A 19,465-nucleotide genomic window follows, 5' to 3' on the forward strand; every position below is an offset into this window, starting at 1 on the left:
ATCAGCAAGCTTACATACAAATACTGCGGCGAGCAATCGCGTGGCGAGCGCTGGCGGGAGACATGCTTGAGGGAGCGATGGCGACTGGAGCGATTGAGAGCAGCTCTTCCCTCCTCCGCTTGCCTGGAGCCTCTCGCATTCTTTCAGCCGCACGTTTGAGCAAAAATACGCGCTCATTGCGCAAGCTGTGCAGTTCTCCCGCGCCCGACCATCTACAGCTCAACGCCATCAACGCACTCCCTACGCCTTCACCGCACCGCCCGCTTTCGCCAGCCCCTTCTCCCAGAACGCCTTGTTTGCGCCCTGAATCCAGACTGAGCGGTCCGAGGCTGTGAGGAGCGACGGCTGGGTCTTCTCGAGAGCCTGCGATGCGCCAAGACGCACGAGCGGTCAGCAACCACAGGAAGAGTCGACCGACTGCAGCAGTGGAAAGAACACGCACATTCGCGCCTGCTGCCTTGACAAGCACGAGCAAGTGGCTCTCCATCTCGCCAACCGCCAACCTCAGCTTCCTGTTCCCCTTCGTCCGAGCCGTTTCCGCCACCCTCCGTGAGAACGCCTGTACAGCCGCAATCGTTCGCGAGAGAAGCGGCGCAAAGGAAGAAGTTGAAGCGGACGAGGCGGTTGAGAGAGCCGAGGAGGCGTGGTCGAGCGTGAGGAGATAGAGAAGGTAGACGCGTCCGCCTTCGGACCAGCCTTCGACACTTCCGGCGAGTGCCTCGTCGTCGTCCTGGCCGTCGAGGAGGAAAGGATCGAGCAAGCGACGGACGAGGCCGGGATCGTTGCGGATGATGGCTTCGGGGACGAGTTGCTCGGTCGCGAGGCGGTGGGCTTCTGAGGGTCGCTGAGCGGCCAGAAGGAGGGTATAGGCGCGGAAGGGGGCGTGAGGGTGCTTGGAAACCGGAAGCGAAAGGGTGCGGTCCGCCTACAGCGGAACACGTCAGCGATCGTTGGCTTGCAGCGAATCGAACAACACGCACCAGCGCCGAATAGATCCAGACCTGCGGGATCTTGAGCGTCTCGACGAGGAACTTGATCTTGTCGTTCTCGCCGTCGTCCGGCTCTTCAAGGTCGTCAACATGGCGGGCGAGGAGGTTCTTAATCGCCTTGATGCGGCTGCTCGAGACATTTGAGCTCAACGTTAGCTTCGGGCTGAGGGACGCCCTAAGTCAACGAGGGAGAAGGCCGCGCACCATTCCTCCAGCTCGAGATGCAGCAGCACGAACGCCGCCCACTCCCACTTGCCCAAGCTTTCCAGCTGCGCCGCATAGCTCTCCGTCACCCGGTCCGCCGTAACGCTGTTTCCCTCCTTCGTAGCCTCGCCCTCCTCGCCCATCGCGTCGTCCGAGCCATGGTCGACTTCGAGGCGGTCCTCAAAGTCGCGTCGTCGGAGGACGCGCGAGAAGAGGATGTAGAGGTGCCAGGGGAGGCGGTAGTCCATCTTTGCGCGGCCGAAATTGAGAGGCGACAGGACGGATTCGAGGGAGTGGGTCGGAGAGGAGAAGAGCTGGAGGAGATGGTAGGTCGGGTCGAGGGTGTCGGGGGTAGGAGCATCGGAAGTTGAGGGGATGTGTGAGGGCAAAGGTGCCGAGACGCGCGAGTCGGACTTGTACGCCTGCGCGTAGCGTCTCATGGCGTCTGCAACGACCGAAGCGCCTTCGTCCGATCCCGCAGCCGAGTCGTTCAAGATTCCGTACCACAGCCACATCCCGACCGCAGCTTTCCAGCTCAGACCTTCGAGGACGTGCATCTCCTCGACGGCCGCATCGCCGCCCTTCTGCGGTCGGCCCTCGCTAACACCCAAGTTGCCGCTCATGACTTCGATGATCCGGCGGTAGGCCTTGTCGACAAACTCGTCGACGCCGTACTCCCGCCACTTCTGCAGCTGGAGGAAAAGATCCTCTTTGAACGTGTCGTCGATTGTCGAGCCGAGTTGAGAGAGAAGAGTCGCGAGGTGGAGGTTGTGCGATTCGAGCGCGACGTCGCACGCAGCCGCGATGTTGTGGGTCGAAAGGTGGTGGAAGATGCGATCGAGGGGGGACGAGGAAGTGGCGAGCTGGGAGGCGGAGGAGGAGGCTGCTCGCGACAGCCATGACGAGAGGAGCGCTCGTCGACGGATTGAAACGATGTAGGCTCGGTACGCCGGGTCGATAGGCTCGCCGTCGTCGCCGACTTCAGGCAGTGCGAGGTCGTTGATCTCGTCAAAGAGACACTGACCAAGCTTGAAGAGCTCGGCTTCATCAAGTGTCGTACCGGATGCGTCGGAAGGGAAGAGGTCGACGAAGTTGCCGAAGCGGAGAGAGGACGAAGGAACGGCTTGAGGTGCAGAGTAGGGCGTTTCGGGCTCGTAGATGTCAGTCTGCGCAAGTTGGAGCTCCAGCAACCGCAGGGCGGACGAGGCATCCGACGAGTTCTGGCGTAACGAAAGTGTCAGTATCTCCGCACACACATGACTCAACCAGGAGACGCACCGCGAGCAACTTCATCCTCTCAACGGTCACGTCCAGCTTCCCGCTCTCGCCAACGTCGTACACGCCTCGCAGGCTGACAATCTTCTCCCCGCCAATCTCGCTCGTCGAGGGACCGAAACCGACGCGGAATGAGCGGCTGAGAGCGAGACCTGCGTCGGCGAGAGAGGCGGTGCGAGTGGCGGTGACGGACGAGTCGAAGGGAACGAGGGTGACGGGGCGAAGAGGGCGGAAAGGAAGCGGGTCGACAGCAGGAGTGGGGACATTCTGAGGTGCGGGAACAGGCTGCAATCACATCCTCGTCAGCTTCTCGCTTCAGTGCGGATTGAAAAGCCAGCCTAGGCTCACCTGCGACCTGGCAGCTAGCCCAGCCTCTACCGCCCTGCGCTTCTTCTCCCGCTCGTCCCGCAGCCTCTCCTCCTTCTCTTCCCGCTCGTCCTCGTCCTCGTCCTCGTCTCCCTCTCCGTACGTCTGGCTGAAGGCATCGCCGGCCTGTCCGAAGAAGCTCACCTGCATCACCGCAACCCGCTTCGGCTCGAGCCCGCTCATCCGAGCAGGGGTTGATGTCGCGCCAGCGAACAGCTTCTTCTGCGCTGCTGTTGCAGCTGGCGTCGAAGAAAGTTCGCGACGCCCCGGAACGAGCGCCCGGCGGGAAGAGGCGCGAGGAGGAGGGGTCTGGTCGAAGGAGACGTCGTCGTCCGGCTGCCTCGAGTACGACCTAGACCGCGACCGTTGCGAGCGAGAGGCATAAGACGCGGTCGCACTCATGTCTGCGTCCTCGTCCTCGTCTCCCATCGAACTCAGTCCCTCGCCGTCCGAAGCGCTGTCAAGGTCATGGTCGTGGTGCAGACTGGACCGAGGCGGCGCGTCGTCCTCGTCAATCTCCTCATCCTCGTCCTCTTCGTCGCTGCGGTCGTCGTCGTGCGCCCGCTTGCCGTTGTGCGAGTTGGGCGGGGATGATGCGGGCGACGAGGAGGAGCGGTGTCGGGTCGAGGTGTGCGAGCGCTCGCCGTCGGACGAGTCTTCCGAGTCGCTCAGCAAGCCAAAGCGGGCCATCCTGGCAAGTCACAAGCGGACCAGCGAGCGAGAGCGGGCAGGGTTGAGTGAGCGCGAGGGGTAATGAAAGGGTTACTCCTTGGAATTGTATTCACTTTGTATTGAGCTCGATTACAGCCGGGTTTGTATTCTCCCTTGTAATCCCGTTGTAGTCCTCTCTCATCACCGTCTCGCTCTCTCCTTGAAGATTCGCGCAGGATGGCCGATCAGGGTGAGTCTGGCGCACGCTTACACGACTGTACAAGCCAGCTAACACGCCCCCTCGTTGCGCCTGCAGGTGCCGCCTTCCTCGACAGCGTCGCATCCGACCTCCCGCCCTCTTCGCGCCACGGCGGTGACGACGGTCAGTCTGGATGCTCTCACTGTCCTCGGTGGAGCTTTGAGAGGGGCTAAGACAGTGGTCAAGCTCGACGAGGACGAGGTGGTGGAGCGGTGCTGCTCGAGGAAGTGGGAGACTGGAAGGTCAGCGGCGGCACGTCCGGGCGAGCTGAGAGTCTGTACGACGGTGCTGAAGCAATCGAGCGGCGGACCTGCATGCTTGCTGGCACGGACGTCGGACAGGACAAGATACCGCGGTCCTCCTCGTCCAGCTTGCTGACCCACTTTGTTCAACCTCGCAGGCCACCACCGCTCGTCCCGCCACGACGACCGCGACCGCCGCGACAGGGACCACCACCGGCGCTCCCGCTCGCCCGACGGCGGCCGCTCCTCGTCTCGCCGCGACAGGGACCGCGAGTTCGAGCGCGAGAGGGACTACGACCGGGACAGGCGGAGGAGTCACCGCGATCGCGACAGGGACTACCACGAGCGAGATTACGACCGCGACAGGCGCGGCGGCGGAGACAGGCGCGGCGGAGGACGCTACGATGACGGCTTTGACCGTCGTGGACCGCCGCCTCGAGGTGGAGACTACTACGACGACAGGCGCCGCGGGCCTCCTCCTCGCCGTGGTTACTCGCCGCCTCCGCCCGGTGGTGGACGTCGCCGTGGAAGGGGCGGACCGACGTTCGAAGGATTCGGAGCCTACGACGAGCGCGGGAACAGGGGCAGGAGTCCGACACCTGAAGACACGATCCCCATTTCGAAGCGCAAGAGGCAGTTCACGGCGTGGGATGTCAAGGCGCCTGGCTTCGAGAGCTACACGACAACTCAGGCCAAGATGACCGGTGCGTGCGGGTTCCGGCCCATGTCGCTTGTGCTCTCATGCCCGATCGTCAAGCTGACTAGTAGATGCTGCCTCTCGCACAGGCATGTTCAACCTCCCCGGCCACACCAAGCCGTACCTTCCTCCCGGCGTCGAAGGCGGCGACAACCCTCCTCTCTTCTACCGCCCTCCCGTCTTCGGCGCCGTCGGGCCCGGCGCGCCCATCGGCTCGCAAGCGCGCCAGTCGCGCCGCCTGTACGTCGGCAACGTCGGCATGGAGGCGACCGAGGAGAGCGTCAGGGACTTCTTCAATTCGAAGATGGCCGAGAGCGGGCTCTTGAGCGACGGACACCTCGGCGAGGATCTCCAGGGTCTCGGATTGAAGGGCGACAAGCCAGTCATCTCGGTCCACCTCAGCTACGAGAAGAACTATGCTTTCGTCGAGGTGCGTCTCGCTCCTTACGTCCCTTCCCCTTCGCTTGCTCATCCCCCTCGTTCCCGCAGTTCCGCAACGCTGAAGAGGCGACCAACGCGCTCGGTCTCGATGGCATCGTCTACCTCAACACGGCTCTCAAGGTCCGCCGCCCGAAGGACTACCTCGGCGGCGACCCGAATGAGATCGCACCGCATGTTCCCGGTGTCGTCTCGACCAACGTGCCCGACACGGTCAACAAGATCTTCATCGGTGGTCTTCCGTCGTACCTTACGGATGACCAGGTCATGGAGCTGCTGAAGAGCTTTGGAGAGTTGCGCGCGTTCAACCTGGTCAAGGAGGGCGGAACGGGTGCAAGCAAGGTGCGCGAGGGCGACTCTCTCGAGTGATTGAGCATAGCTGATTCGTGGTGTCGCGCAGGGCTTCGCATTCTGCGAGTACGTCGACCCGGCCGTCACCGACATCGCCTGCCAAGGCCTCAACGGCATGGAACTTGGCGACCGCTACCTCGTCGTCCAGCGTGCTGCCATCGGTGCTAACCCGGCGAAGCACGGCCCGCCAGGCAGCGGCATCGGCTTCCCCGACATGCCGCCCGGCGCCATCCCCGGCCTCAACCAGCCTCCCGCCTCGATCCTCGCAGCCGGCGAGGGCGGCGAGGGCCAGCCGACGCGCGTCTTGCAGGTCCTCAACATGGTCAGCGTGGACGAGCTCGCAAATGACCAGGACTACGAGGAGATTGTCGAGGACATCAAGGAGGAGTGCGGCAAGTACGGCACGGTCGAGGACGTCAAGATTCCTCGGCCGATCAAGACTGCGACGGGCAAGGTCGACGTCAAGGCGTCCGAGTCGGTCAAGGATCTCGGGAAGGTGCTGGTCCTGTTCGAGAAGGAGGAGCAGACGACCGAGGCGCTGCGGGCCATCGCCGGCAGGCAGTTCGGAGGTGCGTCCCCACTCTCTATGATCTCTGTCTCCTCGGTCAGCTGACTCTACGCGCGCGCAGGCCGTCTCTGCATTTGCGCGTATGCCCCGCTGGAAGCTGTCCTCGAGTAACCCGCTTGCGTCTCGTCGATACCCTTGCCGCCTTCTTCACCTCTCACCCTCGCGGCACAAAAACGCTGAAATCACACGTTCTGCGTTGTATTCGCTTCAAGTGCTCGATAAAGCGGGCGAGAGACGGCCCTACAGCAACTGCGAGGGAAGCGGAGCGCCTGGAACGCCTGCAGTGCGCGCCTTCGGTCCGAGTAGCGAGCGCACGTACGAGAGCAGCTCTTTCGTCTGTGTGCGGGAACGTCAGTTCGGGCTGCACAAGAACGGAGGAGCGCGAAAAGCTGACGTACCTTGCCTGCGCCGACCAGTCCAGCGGTCGTTCCCTCTGCTCCTTCTTCAGCGCTTTCAATCGAATCGCCCGATGGAGAGCCAGCGGCTCCGGACTGAGCCGGCGCATGTCGCTGCAATATCGCCTCGAGGCGGACCTGCCATCCCGGCTTGAGTTGCGGAGTCGACGGCGATGCATGGCGAGTCGACGATACGGATTGAGCCGACATCGGCGTCGAGGATCGAGTGTGCGGAATCGAGTGCCCGGCATAGGGGTCGACGAACGGGCAGAAAGGCTGGTGCTGCTTGACGGGGTTGAACTGCTTCGGATTGGGCGTCGCAGGCGAAGGAAGGTAGGAGGAAGCGAGGACTTGTCGCATGCAGAAGGAGCAGTGGAGGATGGGAGATGAGGAAAGGGAGCGCAGGGACGCGAGGGACGAGGTGGAGTTTGAGCGGGACAGGGCGGGAGCTGTCGATTGCGGTTGAGCGGAGGAGATAGACCATCCGAAGATGACTAGCAGTGCGCATGTCGCAGAAGGTATTGTGGTCGGTGCTGCTGTCGCGTCGTTGGCGGGCGGAGGCACAGAGACCGAGGAAAGGGCCTTGGCGAGGCGAGTCTTGCCGTCGTCGGAATCGACAAGCGACATCGCGTCGTTCGGCAAGTCCAATCTCACCTCGCCTAGCCCGGCCTCGTCCATCTCTTGGGCCTCCCGCACGACGTCCTCGATTAACCGCCTCCGCCCGCCGGCCTGCACGCCAAGTCCACCGCCCGGCAACCGATACAGGCTCCTCGCACATGGCCGCAACCGCCACGGACATGTCTCAGCGTGTCCTTTCCCATCATCCAGGACCAGCCTTTCGTACTCCGCCCGCAACTTCTGCCCCGCTGGGTTCGTCCATCCTCCGTCGCCGCTCGACGGCGGTAGCAATACAACGCCTCGTCCGCATGTGACGCACTGTACTCGCTCGCGAGTTGTCGACGTGTGCTGCCATCCATGCAAGGCGCAGGCGAGAGACGAAAGAGACGGCGGTTTCGAGGGGGAGAAGGTAGTGAGGCGGTAAGTTGACAAACGAGAGAGGAGGGCGGGCAGCGAGTGGGGTTCATAGGATGGCGGAGGAGGCGCAGAGCTCGGCGTCGATGCTCGCGAGCTGGACTTGGCGAGAATGGCTTCGAGTGCGGGAGTCGAGGTGCGGTGGGGTGAGCTGTCGACGGGGGAGCGCTGATGAGCGCGCGGAGCTTGTGTAACGTACTTTCAACCAACGCACCTGGTCTTGCGCTTCTTCACGCGCACTCCCGTGCTCTTCAGCGCCGCGTCGAGCGAGGAGATGGCCTCGGAGAGTTTCCGCTTCGACAACCGCGAGTCCGCCTCCGTGGAGTTGGCTGGCTGCTCAGAACCGTTTGACATGCCCGAATCAGGCGCTGGCAGGAGCAGCGAGTCGTACGAGAGAAGCGAGCGATGTTGTCGAGGGAGAAGGTGATTCGCAGGAAGGAGGCATGAGGGAGGATGGTGAAGGACTCCTCGAGCTTCTTTCGGAGTGATGGAAGACCTCTATCCGCATTGCGTGAGGCTAAAGAGCCCGGTCTAACGAGGCGAGCATTCCTTCTAGTGAACCTCGTCTTGCTTCTCCTCCTTCACATCCTTGTTCAGCTCCCACTTTGTCCCAACGTCCTTGACCGTGAACATTGCCGCCGCGAACGCGACGCCCCAGAGTCCGAAGTCGATGCCGAGCGGGACCGTCATGGGCAAGACCTTGCGCGCCGACACGCCGTATCCGCAGGCAGAACCAGCCGACTCTGCGCCGCGCAGGATTGACGAGAGGCGGATGAGCTCCTTCGGGTTGCGGGCGAGCTCGGAGAAGATGTAGTAGAGGACGTTCTGGAGGGTGTAGTAGACGATGTAGAAGATCACGTAGGCGCCGAAAGCTTCGGAGAAGGCGTGGCCATCGGTCCAGTCGAGCTTTGGCTTGTGCTTGAGGAAGCGGGTCTGCGAGATGCGAATCAGTTGTAGGCCCGAACGCAAGGAGGGGCGAACACACCTGGAGGACAGTGAGCCAGCTGAACACGCCGCCAAAGATCGTCATCAGGCCGACAAACGCGACGCGAGTCTTGACCTTCTTGCTGACTCGCTTATTGTCGAGCCAGAAGCCCAGGAGGACGTTGCCGATGACGCTGAGAATCGCGATAAGGAGGGATCCGAGGGCCCTGTATGAGACAGTGGTCAGCTCGCACTTCTACGAGCATCCCGGAAAGAGACGACGAACCTAGCGCGCACGGTGAAGTACAGCGAAAAGAATGTGTTGACGTAGCTCGACGGCCACTGGGCGAAGAGCGAGACGGGAACGCTGTTCATTGGTGGATCGGTCAGCGACTGAAAAGCGCGGGCGCATAGGAAGTGACGCACAGCCAGAGAACCTCACGACGCGTGAGCGTGTCCCAGACCTCCTTCAGCTCCGCTTTGAGGCCGATGTGGTTCTCCATTTTGACAGGCGTGCGGTCCTTGCGCTGGACTTGCGGAGGGTCTGTTCGCGGAGAGGCAATCCCGGTCAGACCCAGAGCGAGACGAGGTGTTGCGAAGTACGCACTTGAAAGAAGGACAGCGACGAAGGGTGCGAATGCTTGCAGCGCAATGAAGACGTAGTAGGTCTCGCGGCCGATTGCGCCGATTTTGTTGCCCTTGGCGTTCAGGCCGAGGCTGATGGCGCCGCCGAGGATCTGACCGCCGTTGCGCCAGGCGAGCCAGTACGAAAGATAACGTCCGCGCTTGTTCTCTTCGGGATCTGCGAGGGGAGGGTCAGCCGAATCGGACTCTCGATGGGCTTTAAAAAGCGGACGCACAACCAAGAGCAATGGCGCCCTCAACACTCCAGAACAGACCGGCGGAGAGACCGCAGGTCACGCTGCCGAGGTAGACCAGCCATGATGATCCATTCTTCAAATTAAGGACGAGTCCTCCGGCGTAAGGAGCGTAGCCGGATGCGCCGAGAACGAGCGCCCAGCGGTAAGAGAGCTTGTTCGTAATGGTCGCTGCGGAGAGCCGTGGTATGTTAGGGTCGTGAAAGCCAAAAAAACGACGGAAGACGGAAGAGGAGTGAGCACGTACAGCCGAGCAGGCATGTCAAGACCATCAGACCGAAGACGACTGCGTATATCTGATCGTCAATAGCTGCGTCGTCGCGAGCTTAAAACGCTTTACGCACTTGAATTGGCGGCGTTGGCGAGAAAGGGACTTTGGCCTCCGCCGGCGCCGAGCGAGTTCTGCGATAGGCGGGTCAACGGACATCTGCGTAGACGCTGTGCTATCATTGCGTACCATCGAGTTCCACAACCCTGCAGCAGAACAGTGCGTTAGTGTCGCATGGCCGCGATTGCGGCATTGAGGGGTACAGCGCACCGGGACTGAGGAAGGCGCAGAGCCCGACGACGGTGATCTGGAAGAACGAAGTCCTGAACCAAGTCCTCCTTGAAAGAGCAGCGCCGGCAGGCTCAGCGATAGCGGACCCATCCTTCTCGTCGAAGGATGAGGAGGGAGAGCGTTCCAGCGACATCACTTCGGGGCGGCGCGAGGGCAAGGTGCAGTGAGAAAGAAGACAAGGGAGCAGTTGTACCAGCAAGATCGTTCCCAAGCGGGCGAGGCGGCCAAGGCAGAACGTCTTCAGCGGTGCGCCAGAGGTAATCGAGTGCACGCCTTCGCCACGCCGCTCGCCTGCGGATTCGAGCTCGTCAAAAGAGTCAAGCCGTGCATATTGTCCGGTCGGGCGCCCGTGCGAGCCAGTTTGTCGAGTGAGCTGGTGTTGGCGAAAGGCGACCCTGTCCTCAACATGCTGCTGGCTCCGTTCTCTCCTCCCACCGCTCGCGTACTCGCTTGCCCCCCTACTGGCCATGCTTTCACTGCTCTGAACGATCTTCGTGCACCCCGCAGTGACCAGCAGCCGTCCATGTTCCGTCCCTTGGCCTCATCACCTCATCGCTCGACAAGGATGGTGTCATCGTGCTGTCGGCCGGGCGGCGCTGCCGAAGGCGTGGGGTCCTGCTTAAGCAACGCTGGCTTCACCTCCATCCCTCGTCGACCTTGAAGCATGGTCCCCCCTCCCGCCTTCTCGCCGTTCGCTTTCCCCGGCCAGCGCCTGCTCCGCAGCTCTGGAGACAAGACGCAGGAGGCGCAGGTCTTCCCGCTCGCCCTGCGGACCGACGCCTCCCTTGCCACCCTGGACGACTTCGTTGCTGCCATCGATTCGCTTGCGACGAGAGACGTCCTCAAGCCGCTTCTTCACCAGCATCGCGGCGCTATCTTGTTCCGAGGCACGCATGCCAAGTCACCTGAGGACTTCTCTCGCATCGTGCATGCCTTCAAGCTAGGCACCCCGCATGAGGAGGTGCGTTCTGAGCCGTCTGAGCCCAGGGTTCCTGTAGGCTGAAGCTATTTCCTCGAGCAGCTCGGCAACCCTGTAGTCCGCAACATCCTCGCCAAGAACGTTGCGACAGCGAACGAAGGGCCGCATACTCACCCGGTCTTTCCCGTACGCCTGTTCCCCTCTTCCTCCCACCGCATCATGCTAACGACTTGTCTATCAGCACTCCGAGTTCGGCTGGAGCGCTCACTACCCCGGCTACATCGTCTTCTTTGGTCGCTCGGCTGCAGACTCGGGCGGCGAGACGCCCATCAATTCGACGACTGAGGTGTTCCAGCGGTTGAAGGCTGAAGTACCAGAGTTCATCGAAGAGCTGGCGAAGAAGGTGCGCGCTCGCCACTCCCTTTCCTCCACCGGCGAGACTGACCTCGTGCGGAGGACAGGGTACACGATACGTCTATACCTACCCTCGCGACGTCAACCCCGGCTCAAACCTCGGCAACAACGTTCGCCGCGCCTACCCAGAGGCAGGACTCACGGACACGGACGACGAAGCAACATTGCGACGCAAGGTGGAGGCGCAGATCCAGCGGCACTCGAAGGAATGGCGATGGCTCGACGACGGCTCGCTCGAGACGGTCCACTACGTCCCCGGCCTCCGACGTCACCCGCTCACCAGCGAAGCAGTCTGGTTCGGCAACATTGTCAGCATGTACGCGCTTGCGCAGAAGTGGGAGGCGCTGGGGCCGCCGTACATTGGCACAGACGGGGCATATCACCACCTTCCGACTTACGGAGACGGCTCGGCTATCCCGCACGAGTACCTCCAGCGAGCATACGACATCATCAAGGAGATCCGCGTCTTGATCGACTGGCAGGTCGGCGACGTTTTGCTCCTCGACAACCACTACGTGTGTCTGCGTCTGGCTCACTTTCGCTCTCCTTGCCCTGGACACGCTGGGCTGACTTCATGCCCTCGCAGGTCCAGCATGCTCGCGAGCCGTGGACCGGCGACCGGCGCGTCCTCGCGTCGCTCTGGGACGGCCCTCCCGCCTTGCCCTTCGAGCTGTAGGCGGGTTCTGCGTATGTGCAGACCTAGAAGGGGTTCAGGAGACTTGTACGGCATCAGTAACGAGGAGGAGCTGTCGACAAGCGCTTGTGTCTGAGAATGGACAGTTTGACTTTTCGGCGCAGGACCTTTCGTTCTTCTGAGATTGTCGCTTGGCTTCGCGAACTCCGCCAGCTCTCTATTGAGCGTTTCCATGTCCCTCTGCTGCCCTGCAAGCTTGCGAGCGAGAGACCTTTTGTGTTCGCGTCGTCGGCGCGACGTCTCTTCGACGTTATCACGCTCACTCCACAGTCACACCGCTTGAGAGGGCTCGCTCGGTGCGGATGCCGCATCCTTCGCAGTTCAAGCGCCCAGCTGGCAAGAAGGGCCCGCGCCAGGTGACGGGCAAACGGCAGCCCAAGATCACTCTCCGCCCCGCTCCCGCACGCGACCCTGCCGCTCCAACCGCCGACAAGGGCAAGCGACGCGCCGATAAAGCAGAGGAGGAGGATGAGGGAGCGGAGGAGGAGGACCAGCCGCGCTACGGGTACCGCGAGTCGCTGCGGGGCGAGGCGAAACCTCTCGAGGGTCTGCGGATCTCGGTCAGCGGCTGCTCGGGGCAGAAGGAGGACTTGTGGGCTCTCGCGATCGAGTACGGCGCCGAACGGCACGGCGGCTTGCAGGAGGACACGACTCACCTGATTGCGGACGGGCGCGACTCGGCCAAGTACAAGGTGCGTCGCTTCCACCGTCCGTTCGATGCGCTCGCTGACCTTGCACGCGTACAGGTCGCCATACAACGCCGTATCCATGTCATGAAGCCGTCGTGGCTACCGGCCGTCAAGGAAGCGTGGACAAGCGGGGAGGACGTCAACTACCTCGAGGTGCGTCTCGCGTTGTCGTCGCGCTTCCAGCCTGCTACTTCGCGAGGACGACGAACTTATCAGTTGACGAACCCACAGCTCGAGCTCCAGCATGCGATGCCCATCCTCGAGGGCGTCAAGGCGTCATTGACTGGCTTTCCGCAAGGTAAACTTCCTTCTTAGCCTCGCAACCAGACAAGCACTGACTCGCTGTGACCAGGCGAGTACAAGAACGCCCTCAAGGATCTCCTCCAGCAGCACGGCGCCCAGGTCATCTCGGGCTTGAACTCCAGCATCACCCACCTTATCGTCGCTTCGCCAACCGCGCCTCACTCGCCCACACCGTCAAGCGACAAGCTTCTTCACGCACGCAAGAACCGTGCACGGCTTCATCCGGATCTCGCCGTCGTCTGGGAGGGCTGGGCGCGAGAGGCGATCGAGTACGGCGCGATTCGTGCGGAGCGTCTGCAGGAATGGGCGTGGAAGGAGACTGGCAAGGAGCCGGAGATGAAGCTCGATTGGCAGGTTGCTGTTGCGCCGCCGCGCTCTCGCTCCACCCGACTTATCCCCGCAGCCTCGACTTCCGCCTTGCCCATTCCTCCGCCCGAATTCTCGCAGCCCACAACCGATCCCGCCCTTCCTACTCGCCCTTCCCTCGTGCCGTCAGACGTCCCAGGCGCCTCGAAGGCGCGCTCGACCTTCAAGGGTTATGATGCGTCGCTCCTCGAAGCGGTCGAAGCTGGTGCCTCGACTTCGGCAGCGCTCGCGCCGGCAGTCCCGACAGCCCACGACCTGTCGAACGGTACAGTGCTGAAGAAGCGCCGACGAGCGGGTCCGTCGGCCGCAGACGCCGCGCTCGACCTTTCCTTGCCCGCCGCCAATCTCGCGGGAGATGCCTCGCAGGCGCTCCTGCGAACGTATACGGGCGGGGCAGGTGATGCGAGCCGCTTTGCGGATGCCGATCTTGGCGAGCTGCCGACGTTTGACGAGATGCACGCCGGCGCGAGCGGACGACTGGACGACTCTACCGCCGAGAACCAGGAGCTCGCATACCAGCTCGTGCCGGGTCGCGTCGAGATGCAGCTCGTTCCGAAGAGCAAGTCGGTTATTCGAGCCCTGTCGAGTCGACGAGCCGGCTCTTTTGTCGAGGCGGACAAGAGCGGCGCCGAGGCGAAGAAGACGGCGCGGCGGGCGGGAGCTCGCGGTAGCGTTCCGCCCATTGACGAGTCGACAAGGGAAGAAACAGGCGTTGTGACGGGAGCAGACGACTCGGCGTTCTTCGATGCGGCCCCGCAAATCTCGCCGCTCCGCAAGGAAGACCGCACGCCAACCGACTCGTCGGAAGAAGGGACGGTTCCGCCCATCTTCCACGGCACGAAGCTCGCTCTCAAGGAGCTCAAGGGTCCGAACCCGAAGCTAATCCAGGGCGTCATTCAGTCGAGAGGGGGAGAAGCGGTCATCGATGCGAGCGAGGACGAGCTGGCGACAGTGGACTGGATCATCGTCGACCACGTCGAGTGCGTTCCGCCCACTCGCCGCGGACACTGATGCTCGAGCCGAACTAACGACGATCCTGCGCAGACCGCCTGCCCGCTTTCTCGCCTCGTCAGATCCTCGCGTCGTCAGCATCTGCTGGCTCGAACTGTGCATCTTCCACGATACCCTCCTTGCCCCTGCTGATCGCCTCCTCGAGCGCCCACTCCCGTACCACTGCCCTGTCGAAGGAGCTCGCTCGCTTCGTGTGCACTTCTCCGGCTTCGGGCAAGAAGACGATCCGGCGATGCACCACATCAAGCGCTTCATGACCGTCATCGGCGCGACTTTCTCCGTCGCCTTCAATCGCAAGTCGACGCATCTCGTCGTCTGCGCCCTTGACGACGACCCCGCCCTACGCCCTGAAGACCTCGACGGTCTGCTCAATCCGAAGGTTGCGAAGGCGCGCGAATGGGGAACGCCGATTTGCTCGCTGCGCGACCTGCGAAAGCGGGTGCTCGAGCTCGCTGAAGAGGCGGACGAGGGCATGGAGAACCGGCCAGACGTGGCGGTCAAGCAGGACAAGGGCAAGATGCGCGAGATCACGAACGAGCTCGAGGACAGAACCATGTCTGGTCCGCTCAGCGACTGCGTCGTGTTCTTCTCCTCCAAGCTCGACGTGCGTGTATCGCCTTATCTTGCGAAGTCGGCATGCTGACGAGGAGTGTGCGCAGGCGGACCGCCAAGCTCTCGCCTCTTCCGTCGCCAGTCTCGGCGGCACCGTCGCTCGTCAGCAAGCCGATGCGGTCACGCATTTTGTCCACGCCGGGACCAAGGCGAACGAGCCATTCAGGGACTTTAAGCAGGCGAAGGCCAACGGGTCCTTCATCGTCCACCCTCGCTGGATCGAGGAGGTGCGCTTCCCCTCTCTTCTCACGTCAGGATGGCAGAGCCTGATGGGAACCTGGGAACAGTGTCACAACGCACACGCGCGAGTCTCGGAAGGCGACTTCCCGCATACGTTCGATGCCCGCAAAGGGGGCCAGCTCTTCGATGCCGGCGTTAGCATCTCGGCCTCTCCGCCTGCCAACGAAGCGCAGTCGGCTCTTTCCGCGTACGTCGCCACTCCGACACGAGCGTCCTCCACGGTACCCGCCGCCCTACGTCGCTCGCCCTCGAAGTCGACGACAACTCCTGCCGGATCGCCGAAAGCCAGCTTCATCCCCGCCAAGCGCACTACAAGCGCTCAACAGCTCGAGATGGAACTTGAAGGCGAGAATGACGAACATCGGGCGGCCTCGTCGACGCCGCTGCAGAGGCGGGAGTCCGATGTCTCGACCGAGGTGGCTGATGCGGCGGATCTCGGCGGCTTTGGAGACCAAGGCGGCGACTACCCTTCCCGTCAAGTCGTCGAGCAACCCAGCACGTCCTCGCCCCGCTCGTCCGCTCAGCGCCGCGATCAAATCGTCGCAGAAGACGAGCAGGAACCCTCTTCCGACCCTCTCGCTGAGATCCCTCCGCTGCGATCCGAGTCCAGGCCGCCAGTCTCGACAACCACCGACGATCCGGACGCCCAGAAGAATGTTCTCAAGCAGCAGACATCGCTGTTGCTCGCTCAGCTTACGGAGGCTGCTCCGCAAGCCGACAAGGTGGGAAGGACGAGGAGCCGCACGGCCTTGACGAGGAAGAAGGTGAGCTTGCCCCGCTTCCCGGCATATGCAGGACTAGGCTGACAATAACCCGTCGCAGAGTTCCTCGGGCACAATAAGCTTGAACACGTCGAAGACGGCTACTCCTGCCATTACCGACTCGGCCTCGACCTCCGCACGACGCATCCCCGGCCTCGCCTACCCACTCGACCCGTCGCAGGCGACGCAGGATCTCGAGAGCATGCACGTCGTGTACGACAATCCACACGAAGCCGCCGCTCGCGAACAGATCCGCCAAGCGCTCGCTCAGCGGTCTGGGCTCGACGCGGCAGATACACAGGACGCCGTGCAGGAGTCGCCTGGACCGAGGACGAGGCGGTCGGCCAGGATGTCGGCTGGCAGGCGGTGAACCGTCTGAACTTCGGTTCCAAGGTCGCGCAACTTTCGATCTGTCTCCCATGTTGTTTGTCTCGCTTGCATCGCATCGTCCACACATCCTCATGGCGCTCGCCAGGCTGAGTCGGCAGCAGAATGTGAGCCGCTTACTTGCAAGTTGTGAGCCTGCGAGGGGACTGCGGAAGAAGCTGGCGATCTCAGCCTCCGGTTCCTTCTTCCGTCCAGCTCTACGGCTCGAACTGACTGCTTGGAAACATCGGGCGCGTTTGCGAACCTAACCCCCGCTGACCGCCAGAGACCGTTCCTCCTCCCGCTCGTCGGAGACGACCTGTATGCTTTGTCCTTCACTTCTCCCGTCGTCTTGCTCCTCGGTTGGCTGCGCTTACTCGGGCTGCTGCTTGATCTCTCTGCGCGTGCGCGCGGCTTGACCTCGCAATCTGCGATTGCTGGTCGCCGACCAGACGTCTCGAGGAGGGAACCGACCAAGACCCGCCGACAAGCCCACACGGCGCCCTCCTGGGTGCTCGCGGATGGCGGCAGTGCGAGGGCAGTACCGGCACATACCGAATGCTCTCCACAAGCCGGGCGGAAGGTGGTGGGAGATTCGAGGTGCGTCTTCATCAGTTCGAGGAGGAGGTTTCGAAGGTTGTGGTATGCTGACCCTCTGACGATCTACAGGACTCGTCAAGCTCAACTTCTTCGTGAGCAGGACCACTCCTGCTTTCAGCTGTGTACCGGGCCTGACAGTCGCCTCGAACTTCCTCCTCGCTCACTCTATCGCTTACGCTCGACTAGATCTCCGTCGTCTTTGTGGGCCAAGGTGCGTTCACCCGAGACCCTTGGCCGTATCGTTGGCTGACGGCTCGTCTGACAGCCTTCAACGGCTTCGATGACGGCTTGATTGGCTCGTTTCAGGCCTATCCGTCCTGGCATCGCGCGCTGGGCTACCCTTCGTCGTCTGCAATCGGCTTACTGAATGCGGCAGCATACGTGAGTAGAGTTCGACGAGCCTGCTTCCTTTGTCGCTGGACTAATCGCCGTCGCTTGCCCGCCTACAGATCGCAGGCCTGCTCACGGCGCCTGTCGCAGGCTACGTCGCCGATAAATGGGGTCGTAGGTGGTGTGTGCGATACAGTGCCGTCGCCGGCTTGATTGCGACAGCGATTGGCGCATGTGCCGGCATCGACGATGCCAGCGGAGTTCGTCTCTCAGTCTCGTTCGACGTCTCGTTTTACGCTAACACCGTCGGCACAGCAGTACGCCTTTTTCATCGTCTCGCGCATCATCTTCGGCTCCGGTCTCGCCTTTTGCGTGGTCATCTCGCCGATCCTCCTACAAGAACTGCCTCACCCTTCTCAGCGCGTGACCATCGCCGGTCTCTTCAACACGAATTACGCTGTCGGCAACTTTATCGCGGCATGGCTCTGCTTTGGCTGCTCGTACATCAAGAACGACTGGTCTTGGCGGACCGTCTACATCATCCAGATCATCCCAGCGCTGTACCTCCTACTCGCCATCCACTTCGTGCCGGAGTCGCCACGCTGGCTCATGTCGAAGGGTCGCGAAGCGGAAGCGCTCGACTTCCTCGTCAAGTCAGTCAGCCGCTTCCTCGCTTGCATCTTTCGTCCGCTGATTTTGCAGTTCGCAGATACCATGGCGACGGTAACCCGAACGACGAGCTCGTCTTGTTCGAGTTTGGCGAGATGAAGGAGACGTTGCAGAAAGAGCGGGAGTTGCGGCAGGACACCTGGCGCGAGATCGTCTCGCGGCCGGGCAATCGACACCGTCTCTACATCGTGCTGCTCATCGGTGCGTATCCGCGTCCCTTTCTTGTCAGGAGGTACCGCTGACCTTTCTCCGTCGGTCAGTCTCTTGCCAGAATCTCAGCGGGACAGCCATCATCCAGTAGTGCGTCGTCCCGAATGTCGCACTCCTTTGACAACCTGCTGACAACGAGTGGACCGCAGCTACTACACCCACATCCTCAAGCTCGTCGGCATGACCGACACGCAGCAAGTCACAGGCTTGAACGCAGGCCTCACCTTCTGGGTTTGGCTCGCCGCTATCCTCGGCGTCTACATCGTCAATCGCGTCAAGCGACGAACACTGCTCCTCGGCGCTTGGAGCGCCCTCATCGTCGTCAACGTCGCTTTCACGGTGACCGCGGCGGAGTACACGAGGACGGGCAGTGCTGCGGCAGGTGAGTGAGCCTTCCGTCCCGCTTCAAAGCATCGGCCATGCTCATCTCGTCTTCCGACTTCGCAGGTCGCGCTAATATCGCGCTTCTGTGGCTCTATGACGGCGCGTTCTTCGTCGTATGCGGACCACTTTGTGAGAACACCCCCTGCCGGCACCCGGTGCAGCAAGCTGATGCGCTTCCCCTCGCAGTCTTCTCCGTACGTCTCTCCCTCCCGGCCGACGAAACGTACACTGACGATCTGCTTCTTCTCAGTATCAAGCAGAATGCCTCTCGTACTCGATGCGGGCGAAGGGCATGATGCTTTGGGGTCAGTCGTTCGGATCGCGCGGGAAGTACGACCGCTGACCGCGCGTTCTGACGTCGCAGGCATGGTCAACAAGCTCATCTCGATCTTCAACGCTTGTGCGTCCTCTTCCGCTCGTCAGCTTGCTGATCACTACTGACGAGACTTTACACGCAGATGTCAACTCTATCGCCCTCGACGAGATCGGGTGGAGTGCGTGCAGACCTTCTGATCCGCTCTCAAGCTCGCATGCTGATCTCTCGCTTTCGTAGAATACGTTCGTTCGCATCCTTGACATCAACAAGGACTGCAGAAACTGACCCCGTGCCCGCAGTACCTCGTCTACACCTGCATCCTCTCGATCCAGCTCGTCGGGATGTACTTCCTCTGCGTCGAGTGCGTTCGCCTCGTTCCTGCGCGCCTTGGTTGTCTGTCTAACGGTCCCGCTCCCGCAGGACATCCGGACTCACTCTGGAAGAGATATCCGCCGTCTTCGATGGACCAGCCACGGCGCCTCCAATCAATGCGGCGCCGTTGGAAGCCAGCGTGCACGAGAAGAAACACGACATGCCTCTCCCTCGCGCTGCGAAGGGCGATCGAATAGAGAAATAGCAGTCGTCTCCGCATCTTTCCCTTCCTCCCTCCTCCTCTTCGTGCTTTGTTGCCGTGCCATTCATTCTATCTCTAGACGCAGCCCTTCTCTTCCGTGCCGCCTCATTGTTGTTCGTTGCGCAATGCACATCTATTTTGCAGGACACGACGTGATAAAGGAGAGAACCGAGCGAGGA

At 62.0% G+C, this 19,465-nt stretch overlaps 7 protein-coding genes across 7 annotated transcripts; 4 read left to right on the forward strand and 3 right to left on the reverse strand.

Moving 5' to 3' along the window:
- Positions 1 to 240: 240 nt before the first annotated feature.
- Positions 241 to 3,524, reverse strand: RHTO_07495 (nuclear pore complex protein Nup98-Nup96; the record flags this gene model as incomplete). Its single annotated transcript, XM_016421151.1, has 6 exons — positions 241 to 363; positions 443 to 925; positions 981 to 1,116; positions 1,194 to 2,413; positions 2,472 to 2,753; positions 2,817 to 3,524. The coding sequence occupies 6 exons, from the start codon at positions 3,522 to 3,524 to the stop codon at positions 241 to 243; spliced, it is 2,952 nt and encodes a 983-aa protein (XP_016274272.1).
- A 198-nt stretch (positions 3,525 to 3,722) lies between these two features.
- On the forward strand, positions 3,723 to 6,151 carry RHTO_07496 (splicing factor U2AF 65 kDa subunit; the record flags this gene model as incomplete). Its single annotated transcript, XM_016421152.1, has 7 exons — positions 3,723 to 3,735; positions 3,802 to 3,867; positions 4,145 to 4,690; positions 4,773 to 5,113; positions 5,173 to 5,463; positions 5,522 to 6,041; positions 6,102 to 6,151. The coding sequence occupies 7 exons, from the start codon at positions 3,723 to 3,725 to the stop codon at positions 6,149 to 6,151; spliced, it is 1,827 nt and encodes a 608-aa protein (XP_016274273.1).
- Positions 6,152 to 6,280: 129 nt separating this feature from the next.
- RHTO_07497 (zinc finger, C3HC-like protein) lies at positions 6,281 to 7,821 on the reverse strand (the record flags this gene model as incomplete). Its single annotated transcript, XM_016421153.1, has 3 exons — positions 6,281 to 6,376; positions 6,439 to 7,618; positions 7,682 to 7,821. 3 exons carry the CDS (start codon positions 7,819 to 7,821, stop codon positions 6,281 to 6,283), a joined length of 1,416 nt encoding a protein of 471 aa, XP_016274274.1.
- A 198-nt stretch (positions 7,822 to 8,019) lies between these two features.
- Positions 8,020 to 9,961, reverse strand: RHTO_07498 (Major Facilitator Superfamily protein; the record flags this gene model as incomplete). Its single annotated transcript, XM_016421154.1, has 10 exons — positions 8,020 to 8,400; positions 8,453 to 8,618; positions 8,678 to 8,758; positions 8,818 to 8,935; positions 8,999 to 9,193; positions 9,252 to 9,440; positions 9,517 to 9,555; positions 9,614 to 9,671; positions 9,727 to 9,743; positions 9,808 to 9,961. The coding sequence occupies 10 exons, from the start codon at positions 9,959 to 9,961 to the stop codon at positions 8,020 to 8,022; spliced, it is 1,398 nt and encodes a 465-aa protein (XP_016274275.1).
- A 531-nt stretch (positions 9,962 to 10,492) lies between these two features.
- On the forward strand, positions 10,493 to 11,837 carry RHTO_07499 (taurine catabolism dioxygenase TauD; the record flags this gene model as incomplete). Its single annotated transcript, XM_016421155.1, has 5 exons — positions 10,493 to 10,789; positions 10,850 to 10,933; positions 10,989 to 11,150; positions 11,209 to 11,676; positions 11,748 to 11,837. The coding sequence occupies 5 exons, from the start codon at positions 10,493 to 10,495 to the stop codon at positions 11,835 to 11,837; spliced, it is 1,101 nt and encodes a 366-aa protein (XP_016274276.1).
- A 320-nt stretch (positions 11,838 to 12,157) lies between these two features.
- Positions 12,158 to 16,207, forward strand: RHTO_07500 (DNA replication regulator DPB11; the record flags this gene model as incomplete). The annotated part of the gene is made up of 8 exons (XM_016421156.1): positions 12,158 to 12,547; positions 12,602 to 12,697; positions 12,776 to 12,842; positions 12,897 to 14,193; positions 14,258 to 14,828; positions 14,884 to 15,063; positions 15,124 to 15,840; positions 15,899 to 16,207. 8 exons carry the CDS (start codon positions 12,158 to 12,160, stop codon positions 16,205 to 16,207), a joined length of 3,627 nt encoding a protein of 1,208 aa, XP_016274277.1.
- Positions 16,208 to 16,724: 517 nt separating this feature from the next.
- On the forward strand, positions 16,725 to 19,289 carry RHTO_07501 (MFS sugar transporter; the record flags this gene model as incomplete). Its single annotated transcript, XM_016421157.1, has 17 exons — positions 16,725 to 16,803; positions 16,873 to 16,895; positions 16,990 to 17,014; positions 17,069 to 17,184; positions 17,253 to 17,393; positions 17,452 to 17,786; positions 17,843 to 18,003; positions 18,063 to 18,102; positions 18,162 to 18,394; positions 18,460 to 18,525; positions 18,583 to 18,590; positions 18,647 to 18,701; positions 18,761 to 18,796; positions 18,855 to 18,890; positions 18,950 to 18,954; positions 19,012 to 19,073; positions 19,133 to 19,289. The coding sequence occupies 17 exons, from the start codon at positions 16,725 to 16,727 to the stop codon at positions 19,287 to 19,289; spliced, it is 1,578 nt and encodes a 525-aa protein (XP_016274278.1).
- Between the last annotated feature and the right edge of the window lie 176 nt (positions 19,290 to 19,465).

Source organism: Rhodotorula toruloides (genome assembly GCF_000320785.1).
Source record: "Rhodotorula toruloides NP11 unplaced genomic scaffold Scaffold7, whole genome shotgun sequence".
Classification (NCBI taxonomy): Eukaryota; Fungi; Basidiomycota; class Microbotryomycetes; order Sporidiobolales; family Sporidiobolaceae; genus Rhodotorula; species Rhodotorula toruloides.